The sequence below is a fragment of the Oryzias latipes genome, chromosome 5, assembly GCF_053564925.1.
Source record: "Oryzias latipes strain Hd-rR chromosome 5, Olatipes_Hd-rR_3.1".
In the NCBI taxonomy this organism is placed as follows: domain Eukaryota; kingdom Metazoa; phylum Chordata; class Actinopteri; order Beloniformes; family Adrianichthyidae; genus Oryzias; species Oryzias latipes.
Window position 1 is genome coordinate 27,007,227 of NC_136241.1, and position 16,323 is coordinate 27,023,549.

The window sequence follows — 16,323 nt, forward strand, 5'->3', positions numbered from 1 at the left end:
CACAAAAGAGTCAGAGATAAGTCTGTCAGTCAGTCAAACTTTACCTGCATTCACAGTAACTCTAGAACTTGTTTGTAACACGCTACACGTTGCCACATTAGAAGAGTAAGCCATGTTTGCGTATTTGCTATACCCATTACTCCCAATCTTGCTTGCAACACGTAAAAGCAGACTACCGGTAACACAAACATTATTGTGACTTCGCTAATTCCTACCTTATTTGTAACACACAAAAAACACAGTCCGACACCCTTACCAGTTAGCGATGCTAGTGTGTTTACAATACAGAACTTTGTTTTCAACTTGTCAAAAAAACAGACTGACATTTTGACAGAGCACCATACACCTCTCAAAACCGCTTCATTATTGTAAAGACAACCAGAATAAATCCATATATAAAATGCTCCAGGTTTTTTTAAATCAATAATTGCACCTTATAGTGTGGAAAATATGGTAATCGTTGTTTACAGGTCCGATCAACTGGGATGTTTTTGTTTCCGGTTTGTGACCGAGTCAGTAAAACAGCAAACCCAAAAACAACAAAAAAAGAGTTTGATGAACACTCAAACAGAATTTATTTATGTTGGGTTAAAAGTAGACGAATTGATTAATTGACAAGACTTTGCAAGTTTCAGGGCATCCATCTGATGCCTTCTGGCAGTCAGTCAGTTACTTTACATTGTCTGCATTGTGTCTTGTTGAGCACTTTGTTCAGCTCACTTCGCTCATCCAAAAAGTAAACTATCAGGCCCCATACCCTCCCCTTCCTCACAAAGTCCTTGCAAAATGCATGTTTGTGTCATAAATTGTGTCATGATCTTGTCCTTCCGCAATAAAACTTTTTTGTCCATGGCATGAAAATCTCCATCATTCAGGGGGGTTGGAGGCGTGAATGGGATTAGGAGTTCTGTGTGGGTCAGGGGTGGGGATGGGGGATTTATTTTGATTTTTATATTGCTGTGCTTGCTTAATGTTTTTGTTCTGGTGTCAAGCAGTTTATTTATATAGCACTTTTCATATAAAACATGACACAAAGATTGATGATGATGAAAAGGAACACTGGTTTTATCTGCATTAGCATGTCACCTTTAATGTAAAATCGAATTTTAAGTTTTATTTTGAAAGTACAATGGAAGTTTTCATTTTAAACCCTAGACCTGTGTTTTGTTGGACACAGAACTCTTGCGTAAAGCTTGTGTTGCGTTGTGCGGGGACAGATGTGAGACGCAGACGTGACGAAGGCGATGTGAGCAATCCTATTGATTAGTGAATGTTCTTTTTTTTGTCTATGAGACAGAGATGCACTGCAGACAGACTAGTGTAAATCAGCCTTAAGAACGAGTTCTAGAATAATTTTACTAAGGGAAACTATGGTAAAGATGTAAAAATCAACAAACTGTCAAGGCTTTACCCCATCTATGCTCAACAGTAGCCGGATGGGCTCTAGCAATCCACCAAAAAGGATTAAGCGAGTTTAGAATTTGGATAGATTCATCCATATTTGCTGATAAAACATGGATGGATGGTTGTAAAGATCACCTTACACATTTTTCAGTCCAAAGCATGAAAAAGTGTATAGTTGCTGTGGACCTAAATCCTTTTTAAAGGTTTTTATAATGTATCAACTTCACCTTCTTTCCAGCATTAGACCCTGTTTTGAGCCTTAGCTGTCATTGCAATGACAGTGGTTCCCTCTTTTGGTTTTGTTAACTTTTGATTTAGATTTTAATAAACATTTTATTTCCCTTGGAGGTCGTGTCCTTAACCAAGATAATTCAGACTTCTTACAGAGGCAGATGACCCAGGCAACTTCTTATAGGAAGACAGACTAAAAATGTTTTCATACTTTAATGTCCCCAAAATAATTATGACTTTCTGTGTTGTCATTTGACTCGAAAACAAATCAGCTGAACCAATCTATCTATGCTTGTTAAGGGGTTCTTAACAAGCTCAATACATTTCATCCCCAAGGTTATACAACTCTGTATATGGAGACCTAATGCAGGGTAAATTAAGCTCGTCTCAGACTGAAGGGTGATGCTTTCGATTAAACATTGGGTTGCAGCAGAGCACCTGTCCAGCTGTTGGTGTCTGAACTATGCGTGCAGTGGGAAAGGACAGTGTGGATGGCGAGTGTCCCATTTCCACAGCTGATCTTATAGACACACTCATCCATCACGCAGACAGTCGCTGTGGCTTGTTTGTGGCTTCAGATTCTCCCTGGGGAACCAGGCGAGGAGCCTGCAGAGGTTTTTCTGGAAGATTTTGGTGTGCATTCGCTTCCTTTACAAGGTCGATGCTGCATCAGAGCTGGGACACCTCACAGCGTTTTATTTTTGAAGATCGTGCACAACTTATAAATCTACCACTGTTGATGGCATGAATTTAGAAAAAGACAAAAATCACTTTTAAGCACTTGTCCTAGTTTCATAGAACAAAAATAAAGGGTTAAAAAATCTGACATCCCCTCTGCACCACATACAGTGAGAACGTTCCTCTGAAGGTTACTCAGTTAGTCCATAAAACATGATGTTGAGTTTGAATGTAGGGGTGCTTTTGTCTAACTAGGCCAGGGTGTGATTATGTACATGGAATGGAGATTCAAGGATTCTTCGAACAACATTTATTCTTGTACTGACAGCAAGCCCGCGGAAGAGCATGAGGACAAAGCAATGTCACCTGTTTCAAACTTGTGACAGTATTAGAAAATGCCTAAAGATGCTTGAATGTTTGAGTGAAGACACACAACTGCAACCAAGCAGGGTTCCTCTTGCCTCTCAGAGGTACATCGCTTTCCTCCTGAAACCTCCTGTGGTTTCACACAATGCTGCTTTGACTGTGCTCTAATCTACATCTGGTCTAACTTGTTCATCTCATGTACCAAGCACTTCTCATTTCCCTTTATCACTGATGTAATAGAAGATAAAGACCTTTATCTCCTCCTGTGCCTCCTGGTTCTCTCTAAATCATAGGCCAAACACCAGGAAGTGACACGATTTTTAGAAGGACTCATTTGTCTGTTAAAGCCTCTCTGCTCTGCACCGCTGCTTAGAGAGCAAAATGTAGGCCTATCCGGAGGATCATAAAAGACTAAATAGAAATAAAAAGTTGTTGTAAAGATGCCAAGTCAACAACAATGATAGTTTAAAAGATGAAGAAAATTTCAGACTGGTTTCTAGAACATGACGATGATTTCACTGGACTCAAATGGCTTTCCAACCCAATCGAGCACCTTTGGGATGTGGTGGAACGGGAGATTGGCATCATGGATGTGCAGCCGACAAATCTGCTGCAATATCGTGATGCTCTCATGTCAATATGGACCAAACTCTTTGAGGAATGTTTCCATTACCTTGTTAAATATATGACACCACAAATTAAGCGAGTTATGAAGGCAAAAGGGGGTCCAACTTGGCACTACCAAGGTGTACTTAATAAAGTGGCCGGTGCATGGATAATGCAACATTGAAGCAGAGCAGAAAGAGGGAACCTTCAGAATGGAAGCTTTCAAAAGCTTAGCCAGGTTACATCTTAAACTTCTCCCTGAATCTCCTCACGTGTGGGATGATGATGTGCTTTCTGCAGCTCCCTGTTATCCACATGTATTTATTTATCCACTTATACAGGGAATAAATCAAGGTCAGCACCCGATCCTGCACACAGCTATTAAGATTCATTGTGATGCAAATTTGCCGGTACGATTGCACTCCCATGACAGGTACTGACACGGCGGATAGCACACATACGATCGCACACGAGCATGTTCACACTCTTGGTAAAGTGCGCACTCGCAAACAGTGGAACCTATAGAAGTGGTGTGTTCATGGACTGCATCTCCTTCCTCTATCTTCAGATCTCCAATTCCTAAATTCTCTCTCTGTTCTTCTTTATCCTTTTGGGCTTTTTCTTTTTCATTGCTGTCAATGTGAATGGAACTTTTTCTTGGTCTCTGCTTGATTTCATCAGCTTTCTGCTGCTAAACCCTGTCCTGCATATAGTCCTCTTGCACGGTAACAGTGAAGGTGCCGGTCACAGTGTTTGTCCAGCTCAGGTGCCCTGGGATGACCCATGATCCTCTGTTTCACTCTGCATCTACTGCTACTGCTCTCCAGGTCCTGGGGCCTCATTTATAAACGTTACATACGCACAAAAGAAGGCGTACGCCACTCTCTACGCAATAATTGATATTTATAAAAAGCAAACTTGAAGGGAAAATGTGCGGTCCTTCACGCAAGCTCTGACCCAGGCGTACGCACAAAAACGGGTGAAATGAGAAATGGCGACACCGTCGGCAGATGGAAGAAACACGTGAAAGTGAAAATGACAATACTGCCTCTCAGAAATAACATGAAGACTTCACAAAGCAAATCTTACAATTAACAGCCTACACGAACACCCGTTTGATCGATCAGCAGTGAAACAAACAAAAAAATCAAACGAAAATTATAACAGAAATTCAAAAGAACACATATTTGCAAAAAGAAAAGTGAAATATGTTCTTCAATATTGGCATGTTGTGCAATTCATCCTCATAAATAATATAGTTAACAGAACGAAATAATGTTCAAAACTGATATTCTCGTCAATGTGTCCGTCTGGCGGAGCAGATATAGGTGCAATCGGACAGACAGACAGACGTATTAATTGTCCACTGGGGAAAGTTGTTTTCATAGTAAAACATTTCTTCATAAGCTACGGAATTATGGTATTCATGCATATGCCTTTAGTTTGTTTTATTTTTGATAAAACAATGTATGGCGTATGTCTCAACCATTCAGAAAGCAACAAGAAATTACATTTGCGCTGATCAATTTCCCATTTCCACGTCGATTATTACCGACATCTGTAGCTTGTCAGATGTAATTAAATGGAGGGAAATAAAATGCCCCATCACAATGCGTAATGACGCACAATGGCTGATCTTGCGCTCTTAGAAGATGTGGCAAATGGAAGAATTCGGAGTGAACGCATCTTAAGACAGCAAGAAGACTTGCTGGCAAACGAGGACGAGTGGCTTATGAGCCGGTTCCGACTTCCTCGAGCCGTCCTGTTGGACCTCTGCGGGCTTTTGCGCCCGGCGTTACAGAGGAGCACTCGAAGGAACCACGCCGTGCCAGTCCCACTTCAAGTCCTAACAACACTAGGATTCCTGGCGACTGGCACCGTTTGCCACTCACGTGCCTTTTTGGCATTAGTAATGCCCATACTGTGCCCTCCAAACAACATTTTTCTCCTCTTTTCCACCTCGCCAACGATAACTTCTACTTCACATAAAGTGAAGTTATGTTTTTTTGATTTCCTCTCTGTGTTTGCCATGATTTTGCAATCAATGAATATTGACTTGTGGGCGTTTCACTGACTATTTATGGGCAACTATGGGCGTGTCATAAAGCCGCAAAAGCTGCGCTACATTTAGAATTGGTTGTGATTTATTAAAGGAAAAATCCGTAGGTTGAGCGTGCGCACGGTTTTATAAATCCGAATGACGACTGAATGACGACTGACGCAAATCCTACGCAAAGTTTTATGAATGAGGCCCCTGGTCTTTATCAAATCCGAGTCTTGTGGCAAAAAGATAGTCAAAGTTTCTTTTACTTCAAGAAGAATTCCAAAGTTGGTGAATAAACAATCCGCAATGAGCAGTTCGAAAATTTAAGGTTGTAAAACACCTTACTACATACTTTACACTTTTCTAAGACAGACATGAACATTTTAAAAACATTTTCTCTTGTTTAAACTCTCAAAGTTCAAACCTTCATAGCAAATTTAGTCCACCACTATAGAATGAAAACAAAGATCTGATTGCGAAAGAAGCTTTGCTTTAATTTAACAAACCGAATGCATTTTTACACTGGAAAAAATCTCCAAAACAGTGACAAGGCAAAAGGTAAACCATGATATAGTGATGGTCCACTGTACTGTATGCTGGAAGGAAAACTTTAAAGGCTTTAAGTATCTCTGAAGCATGTTAAGAAGCAGTTTCCAGTTCTTTAAAAAATATAATTAAATAATGACTAAGAGCAAAGAATTTGTGGTTTTATACAGTTAACAAAACATCCAATAAATACATGCTTTTGATCAACAGGAATGTGGATTTTTCATTAACATACTGTTTTTTTTACATTGCTAAATGTTATCCTTTCATTCAATATAAATAAATAAAAAGGTGAGCGTAACTGGTTCATAGCAGACCACCTTCTCTCTTTGGTTTTGCATATTCACCCAGGGTTCATTTTGCTGTGCTGGTATCCATGACCACCTCACCGCTTCTGCTTGTATGCGTTCCTGCATTAACATAACCTTCGCAGGTCTGTGGGACTTTATGTGTAGATTTCCCAGCAAAACTATCAGAGACTTCAAAGAGCTCGCCGCTTCTCTTCTTGATGATCGAGCGGCTGTGATGTTTATCTTGACCTGTTTTTCAACTTAGGTGCTTTACAATGAAAAAAAAAATCCTGCAGGGATGGAAGGATTAAGATGGATCACAGCAAAGAAGAAACAACAGTTTGTGATAAATATTGAAAAATAAAATGTTTTTAGTGCCTGCAGGGTGAAAGAAAGGGACACTAAGTTTATCTGTTTTTGTACATAAAGAGCATGATTTATTTATATCTATATATCTATATATATAGATATAGATATTTATCTTAAGATCAGCTTTATTTGACAGTGGTAAAGTTGGAAAGTTAAAGTAAAATCTGACACCTGAATCAGATAAAGTTAGTCACAGCGTTGTTTAGAGCTTAAATTCCAAAAATGAATTTAGTTTCATTTTAATGTGCCAATTGTATGAAATGTTTTGGTTTTCTAACATTTATAGATTTGTAAATCTTCGTTCTTTAGTTCAAGTTTTCCACTGAAACAATTCATTAGAGGTTTGCCTCAAAGACTTATACCAATGAAAATTGTGTTTTTGGTGTTTTAAACATGTTCTTGTGGCATTTTTCTGAGTATTTCTTCATTCAAATTCTTGTGAATCAGAAGCAGAGGAGAAAAATGCCCTCCTGAAAAAAGAGCGTACTTGTGAGGTAGAAAATAAGATGGCATGTGGGCTCAAGGTCCACTCCATTCAAATGCTTCCACTTGTAGATAACTAGAACCATGTACGTTTCCAATTTTGTCGGCTGAGCTGGTACCTGGCTCAACACTGTACGGCTGGATACATCATACGTTTCTCGCCATTTTTGTTTTGCATTTTTTGATGTTAAGTTGGGGTTGTGAGGGGCTGTAATATAGCAGGACAGAGTGCAAACAGGTGGATGACAGGAAGTAGGAGCGGGCTTACTCTGTGCCAACGGTCCATCCTACAACTAAGAGGCAACATTTTTTAATGAACTGCTGCCGCTCTGCAGAAAAGATCTCCAAAAAAGAGACGCCACAGGTTATTTGATTTTGGCTAAAAAGGGCGTAATCACCTCCAGGGACACTAAAGCGAGGTCTTGCAGCTTAAAAGAACAAACTGAGAACCATTTTATTCTGAAACTCTGTTTTCTTTCTGTTTCTTAAATGGTTGCCGCCTGAAAAATACAAATATATCCACTATCACCACTGCTTGTTAAAAAAAAACAGGTTTTTTTAGGTGATGTACTGAATGGAGAACAACTATTCATTGTTTCATTTGTATGACACAAGCATTAAGACTTCATAAGACAAAAAACTGAAGTCAGTTAGGCTGCTACAATGCTGGTCTCTAAACCATGACTATTACTATACTATTTTTCATTTATTCTGTTTAGATTTTGACGTCTTCTAATGTGTTTGTAGTAATGCACGTCTGTTGCCTTGGCCAGATCTTTTCAAAAGATTTCTTTCAATTAAATATTTTACTGAATTTTTTTGGGTAAATAAAGGCATTATCTTTATAATATTAACAACAACAAATCCAACCTTGTCGTATTTATTCAGTCGCTTCAAGCTCTCATTGTTAATTTACCAACTAAGAGTTCAGTTTTTCTGCATTTACCTTATGTCGTGTTTTTGTGGGGTCGGATGAAAAGATTTTTCCCGACATTAAGTGGTAATTTATTTATACCTTGTGTGGGTGTGTTTACTAAATGATAGAAATAAAGTAGAAAAAGTACCTTACAAACTAATCAAGGATGTAAGTCTTCTTATATATATTTTGACTGTAACTTCTTCCTAAACACGCAGCGAATTATTCAAACAGAAACAATATTTCAAAGGGTTTAATTAGCATCTTTTTAAGGTGGATAATAAAAAGGCAAACACATCCAGATCCATCCTGAGCCTTTCATCTGAGCTTTTCATCACTTTCAGCTTTTAGCATTCAGCGGTGGCTCACACTAATCTTCTGATGCTCCTTTGTGACAGTCGTCACGCAGGTCTGCTAATTAACGCACGTTGTGGTTCCATCAGCTCTGACACAAGTCAAATGAGAAACCCACAACCCCAGGCAGAGAGACTCTCTGTACGCTCTCTACTCTCCACCTCCACTCGTTTTTATGTCACTCCTAATGGAAAACCAAATGTGTAACTGAAAGGACAGGCAGAAATTAGCGCTTCATGGTACATTAAATGGGGAATTATAAATAATGGCGATAGAACTATGTACACGACAAACGAACACAAGATTTGTTATAGACAGCTGTGTAAACCTCGTACTTATCAGCCCACATAAAATGAAGGATTTTCTTACACTTCATGAAGCATGTTTAAGTAGAAAAAAAATTGACTGTAATTTTTTTTACAGAGAAATGTTTTTTTTTAACATAATTTTCAAGGTATTTTTTTTTTCAAAATGTGTTGAACTTTTAAAACAAATTCTTTGTGAAACAGTCTTCATTTAATGTTTTTTGTGTGAAACATGGCAGTCAAGTTGAGGTGCAATTTTTTTTACATTATTTAATCAGTCTTTTACAGCATGTTAATGTCAGTCAAGCACTCACATTAACAATATCATTTCCATCTTGAATTTAAAGTGTTAACGGAACTTTACACTTTACACTTTCACTGCAAATATTTAAAACTGTATTTTTGTATCTTTATGAGAACTTAACATTTTTTTAAGTTTTATGCTCAAAACAGTGAACGTTGTGCTTGAAATGGCGGCTTATGCTTTAAGTTTTTCTATTTCAGTCTAAAGCTGTCAATATATGTATTAATATTTTATTTGATTTGATTTAGTTGTTTCTGTTTGCCTAACCTTTCTTTCTCTGTGTAAAGCCCTTTTAACCCACTCTGGCAATGGAACGTACCAAACAAATAGAAAACTGGAGACCTAAAACGTCGATTATCACAGATTGTCAGTTTTCGTTTTAGAAGACTTTCAAATTTTCTGCATAAATGTTGTAGATTATTGTTAATTTAATCTGGATTGCTGATTTATTAGATGCTTTCTCTGTGGAGTCTTCTGTGAACTTCTGAGTGTTTACTCTTCAGGTACAGGTTAAAAGAGGCACAGGAATATTAGCCATTTTTATCTGACAATCTCAGTAATCCAAGCTGCAACTTTTTATTATCTTTCCATTTAAAACTTTAGCAGGAGAAATTAACTCATCAAGGCAGCAGGGAAAGTCCTATATTTGTAAGCAAACACACATCATTGTGGGAAAGCATCAATTAGCCTTTGAGCAAGAGCAAACATCAGCTTGGTGTTGTCTGCTGCCGCTTTGCGAGCATTACCCCTGCCCCATTTACCATAGCAGAAGCCCATTAACCGCGTGGAAAGAGAATATATTTATCTGAGCTCCCTCCATTATTAATCACTGCAGAGTTAAAAGTGAATATGTATCAGAGGAGCTGAAAAAGGTTGAAACGGGGTCTGGATTCTGATGGTCTCACTGGGAGTATCAACAGTGCAACCCAAATTTGAGCAGAAAGAAGTCTGACTTTCATCTCCTCTGCTCTGCAGTTTCCGCGCTCACAAGGGCTGTAATTATACATAGATTGGGCGGGGGATGAGGGGTGTCCTGAAATGAATCCGTTCAGATGTTTGCTTCAAGAGTGTCATTCATGTGTTTGGAGCTGCAGCCTCTTTACATATCATCCTAATCTGAGCTCTGTGTTGACTGTGCCCCCTCCCTGCAGCCTGTGAGGTGGGTTATTACAAACCGGTGGCAGGGGATGGCCCGTGTGGCAAATGTCCACAGCACAGCCACTCAGAGACCAGAGCTGCCATCTCCTGTCCATGTGACTCCAACTACTATCGAGCGGCAGACGACCCCCCAGCAGCCCCATGCTCCCGTAAGCACAAACACCCCCAGATACACAAACAAACAACACAAACAGACTCTTATTGGAGTTGGTTTTGAAAAAATAATTATGCGCTTTGTGGTGCAAGCACCAAATTTGGAAAGGATGTATGTTAGGTTTCCCTCTTTCTGAAACATTTGTTAGAAAATACAAGATTTTACAATAAATATATCTATAATATACACATAGTAGTATTATTTAAAGTTTCTTTGTGCATGAACAGTCTATTTAAACTGGACATTTAATATTTTTGTAACAATTGAATGTATTGGGACCTGTCCAGAGTGTGCCCTGCCTTCACCCAACAATAGCCAGGGTAACTTGGTGACCCTGAAAGGGATACAGTGGGTTAAGAAGATGGATGGATGGATGGATGGATGGGATCCTAAAGTACATCCATGCCAAATTTGGTGCTTGGACCACAAAATGCGCAATTTGTCTGAAATCTCAACCTCAATTATCAACCTGAAATCTCCGCCATTTGAATAGCATCCGCCTTTAGAGGAATCTGATGATGGCTGTTTGCTGCTCTTTCTGCAGGCCCTCCATCTGCTCCTGTGAACGTCATCTCCTCCGTCAACGGGACCTCTGTGAATTTAGAGTGGGATCGTCCTCTGGACACCGGGGGTCGCAGCGACCTGCAGTACAGCGTGTTGTGTCTGAAGTGCTCCAGGGAAGGACCCTGCGAGGACTGCTCCGCTTCTCCAGGAGGCGGAGGAGGGAAAGCAGGTGGCGGGGCAAGCATTGGAACTGCTGGAGGAGGAATGGTGGAGCGTTTGGGGACAGCAAGCGTGAAGTTTGTTCCTCGGCGGAACGGCCTTACAGAACCTTGGGTGACGGTGCTCAACCTGGTGGCTCACACCAACTACTCCTTCCGCATCGTGGCCACAAATGCAGTGACTCACCTGAGCAGTGAGCGCCCTCCGTACGCATCGGTAAACATCACAACAAACCAGGCAGGTAGGATTCACAGATGTGACTAACTCAAAACCTTAAAGGGAGTCATTTTAACCCATTAAAATGGGGCAAAGAAGTATTTGTCAGTCTCAGATTCTGCAAGTTACTCCTCTTCAAAATATGTGCGAGGTCTGTAATGTCTATTAAATGTACACTTTAACTGTGAGAGAAAATGTATCACAAGACTCCAGAAAATTGGGGGGTATAATTTTTAAGGACTTTATTTGTATAATGGAGCACAAAATAAATATTCGGTCAGTAAAAAAGTTAACCTTAAAACTTTGTAATGTAGCCCTGGTTGTCCATTAAAGGGTCAAGTGTTTTTTGCTGGTCTTCACCTCGTTTACACACACTGTAGCTGTTATTTTGGTCCATTCTTCCGTTTAGCTCTTCTCAAGAGCTGTTTTGTTTTTTGCCAAGCAACACAGGTTCTTTATTGGAGGTTCAGAGACTGGCTAGAACACACAAGAACCTTGAAAGGCTTTTTACATAGCCACTCTTTCACTGCACATGGGATTATTGCCATGTTTCATCCTCAATGCTCTCACTGACTGAAAGAGGTTTCTGCCCAAAATCCTGGCGAGCATCCTGGTAGAAAGCATTATGATGTTTCCACCCACATGCCTCTCTCATCTTTTTTAGTGGAAAGACTTACAGAACTCGTGACTGCCAAATACGTTTTAGCTCACTGCTTAACTTGCACTTAAAGAGATGGAGCAAATGCAATGGTTAAAATGAATGATAAAAAACATCTTCAGATTTTTGAAATTCTGTTCAGTTTTAGTAATATGTTGTTACAGGAAAATATGCGTTTCTCCTCCGCGGCACAGCAAGACGCAGAACACCCTCGCTTGAAATTAACACTTGAAAAAACTATTTCGGACGACCCTACCCCTCTAAATGCCCCTACGATTGGAGGGGTAAGGAGAAGCCGTACGGGTACGGTAGGAATTCCGATTCGGCTTAGACTTGATTACTGGCATATTCCCTAAAACTATTTCAGTAAATACTGCCTGATTAGGAAGAACACGTTTAAGATTTCTAGAATAAACACACGTGCTGGTGTCTAAAATAAATTCAAGAACAGGTTGGAAACAAAGGCCTTTGATATGCATTCGTTCTAAAGGGTTAAAAAGAGAAAGAACAAAGAAGTACAAATTTCTGTCTTTTGACTTCTGGAGAACCACAGAAAGAGCCATTATACACAAATAGAGAAAACAAACACACAAGCCTTTCAGGAGTGACTGACCAACCAGACTGAATCCAAGAACACAACAAATATGTACCCAGAAGAAAATAAAAGAAATAGAACAACATAGCAAAATTAAAATCACAGTTTCTGATTCAAAAGGCGGAAAACGAGTTTTGGACTAAAATGGAACCATGGGAGACTTCAGGGAGAAAGACACTGCTTTGCAAAAAATGCCCAAGATTCATCTCATATTTTACAAAAAAACATAGATTATCCCTAAAACTTTTGAAAAAATTAATCTGTGGACCAAAAAAGACAAAACAGAAACTTTCTGCAAGGTGTGTGTCGCATTAAATCAGGAAAAAAAAAAAAAAACTGATTCTTAGAGAATGATAGATTAACAAATGAACATGGTGGTAGAAATGTGATAATATGGTATAATGACATGATATGATATGAATATACTCCTGTGTTTACATAGACTTAGACTTAGAAAAAAAAAACATTATAAAGGGCAGAGTCACCAGAAATATTTTTTGTGGAACAAATGTTATTATCAAATTTAAAGCTGCTTTGCCAACTAATAAAGCCCCTCTGTTGTCTTGTTTAGCACCTTCTGAGGTGTTAGCGATCCGCCAGGAGAATGCCAGTCAGAACAGTGTGACCCTGCTGTGGCACGAACCGGACCAGCCCAACGGAGTAATCCTGGAGTACGACATCAAATACCACGAGAAGGTAACTGACAACATACAATCATGACGAAGACTGAAGCCTCTTTGGCACAAGGCTCAACTGCAATCAAAGAATAAAACTGCTGCACTAAATCACATGGCTTGGATAACATGTTAGTCGTTTATGAGAGACTTTTTTTCCCCTTCAAATTGTCCCAGAGCAGAGAAAACACTGTATTATAGATGTCCAGATCCGTCGTGTGATCCGAAACCAGACCCAATTGTGAAGTTCTATTCTAGATCGGAATTGGTATTTATTTTATGATCATTTTGAATTTTATCAGTGCTAAATATTTCCATCTAATTATTACAGATAAATACTCTATTAGAAGTCTGTTTATCATGAATGGATTGTGACATTTTATTGCCGTAAAGTACGCGCGAATACAGCGCTAGTTTGAGCAGGAGCTGCACAAAAACACTTAAAAGATATTAATGAATTTGGACTTCCAATACTCTTAATAAACATTTTATACCGACAGCAAGTGTCTCTTGCGTTTTGTCTTAACCGAAAAACGACCAACAAAGGATTTCTAAAGCAAAAAAGGTTGGGTTTTTGTTTCCTTTTAATGAAAATGGTTCTTTCCTCCTGCCGATAGAGAAATGGCAGTGAGACAGCTGCCTAAGGACCCTGTATGAAGTGCCAACTGCTGGAAAAAAATTTCTCTTCCTTTTTAAATCCACTTTAAAAGCAACCAAAACAAATAAATGGTTACATTGAAATGAGCTAGTCACAAATATCTACCATATATTTTATAAAACAGCTATTTTAAAAAAAAGTCAGAATTTTTTTTTAATTTTAAAGGAGATATGAATCCTTTATGATCAATTCCGAAGATACCAACACTACAGTCATCAAAGTTTCTCACATAACTAATTATTGCCTATTTTTACTAGTTAATAGTTAATTAGTTTTTCTAGTTTATGGTTGCACTACTTTTACTCGATTGTTCGAGCTACTTCACACAAGTGCTCTAAGTGTTTAATAATAAAAGAAGCTCAATTAAACAATAATTGGAGAAAACTTGAATCTGTTTATTTTGCATTTGTTCATTTTTTTTAAAGGCATCATCGGATCGGGACAAGGTATCGGCAGATACCCAAATGTAATGAGCCGCAATCGGATTAGGGGCAAAAAAACTTGATCAGGACACCCCTATCATAACCTATTGCCAACAGAAATAAGCACATGGTGTCACATGCACCTCAACGCTAGCAGAAAAAACTACAGACTGCCATCTAGTGTTTGGGGTCTTAATCCAGAGTCATGTGACGTACAGTGTAAGGGCAAACACCAGAAGAGAGGCTAATCTGAGATGAGTTCCTGGTGGCAGCTTTTCTAATCTTGAGGAAATGGGAGTTGAGAGGAAGAGTAGCCTGGTCCCAGCTGAGTGAAAGTGACGGTGAATGGCGGTGCGCATAAGCCTCACCATGAACTAATTGCCGTAAATGAGCGTGTTTCAGAGAGTAGATATGTGTGAGCTGGGGATGATAGAAATCATCTAATTGCGGAGGTAGCCGCCTCGGAGGCGGGAGTCTCATAGTCAAACAAGTAGGATGGTGTGAGGAGTGTTTTAGGATTAGCTAGTCTCCTGCTCTGGTGTCTTAATCTGGCCTTGCTCAGGAGTCGAGACGCCTGCAGGGATTTCAAGTGGACAAGTCAGCAATGTGCTTTTCCAGGTTTCTGCAGCAGATCTAAATAAGAGCGAGCCGCAGGGAAGGCGGCCGCCGCTGAGCAGCGCCGGCTGAAGAAAATGAAGATAAAAATCCTTAATTTACTCTTTCCTCTGTAAAAGCCCCTTTGTGAGCGATGACCCCACTTTTTACAGATGATTTTAAATAACCTCAGAAGGATAAGAACAAAATAAGAACTGTTAAGTTCATAATATAGTTGTCTATAAAAGTGCTTCTTTAAAAAAGACAAAACATACAATGGCTTCTCAAAAGAAAGCTAAGAAAATCTAATATGTAGCTAAAAGAAAAGCCTTTGGCTAATTAAAGCAGAAGAAATCTGAATAATTACTTCTCAGGTGGAGTATCTGACCGGCACTTGCATAAATAATCTTACACTAAAAACTCCATAGTTAAAAATAACCCTAAATTGGGTGGTTTTATTCCAACTCCGAGTTTAAAAAGGGACCAACATTTTCTCAGTGATTTTAACTACAAAACAAAATCTCAGGAAAAAAAACAAACCAAAAACAGAAATTGGGTCAAACTGACACCACTATTACCCAAAAAATTAGTATTGCTGCAAAAAGTAACCCTAAAATACATCTTATCATGAATAAGAAGAAGCCAAGTGTTTTAGGAGCTTAGCTTTTATTTTAATCAGAAAACATTTGTGATCAGAACATTGACTGTACAGTATACGAGACCTGGACCGAGTGACTGAGTGACTCTTTTGTTCCAAACTGGAAGTACCCGCTGGTTCCAAGAAGCAGAAATTCCATAGACTTCTAAAAAGAAATAAACAGCTATTACACAGTCACTATATTTTTCATAAGTTAATAATCAATAAAAGTTTGTGGTCTCAGGTCGAACGTTTGATTGACAGATTTTCCTAAGCTTGCTTTCAAGTGGTAGGGGTGTGGACTTCCAACAATGCTCAGACCTGATTGGTGAGAGTGTTTGCCGTGTAAATGTTGACTCAGACGTACAGGGCTTAATCACTGTTTACTGACGTCATCGGGTTTCAACGTGATGACGGCCATATCACAAAAAAATGGCAACTGAATTTACTTTTTGTTTTTTTAGAGCTGGAAATAAGCCATTTTCCAGGGGTGACGTCACGCTCAATCAGTCCAAGTTCTCGTATACAGTCAATGAATCAGAGGCAGATGAATTTTCACTTCAAAAATCCCTTAAAAGGATGAGGTAAATTACCGACTGGCTCTTAGAAAACTAATGTTCCTCTAGTACCCAAACACAGCTGCTTGTCATGTTTGTCATTTAGTAGTCAAAATGTTAAAGTTTCCCTCAGATATTATGTTTGGTGGAAGTATAGGGCAAAGAGAAATCTGGATGGTGTCATGAGGAAAGGGCTAAGTGGTTCTGAAACAGAAGCAGAGCAGCAGGTTCTGCTGTAGAAATTGATTGATATCCATTTGAATTTTAGTTTGGAGCTCTTGATCATTTCGTTTTTATTCTTTACTGGTTGGAAGTAACAAATATTGAGCTTTTGATTGTTTTAGAAACACTGTTTATTGATGAAGTAATACAGAACAAATC

General features: G+C 39.0%; 1 protein-coding gene across 8 annotated transcripts in view; it reads left to right on the forward strand.

Annotated features, from left to right (window-relative positions):
- epha8 (eph receptor A8) overlaps nucleotides 1–16,323 on the forward strand; it is a 128,995-nt gene that overhangs the window by 91,195 nt on the left and 21,477 nt on the right. For all 8 annotated transcript variants that reach the window (XM_023955115.2, XM_023955119.2, XM_023955116.2 and 5 more), the window contains 3 exons: nucleotides 10,048–10,203; nucleotides 10,753–11,172; nucleotides 12,972–13,096. In XM_023955115.2, coding sequence (XP_023810883.1) covers nucleotides 10,048–10,203; nucleotides 10,753–11,172; nucleotides 12,972–13,096 — 701 coding nt within the window. The remainder of the gene's footprint in view (nucleotides 1–10,047; nucleotides 10,204–10,752; nucleotides 11,173–12,971; nucleotides 13,097–16,323) is intronic.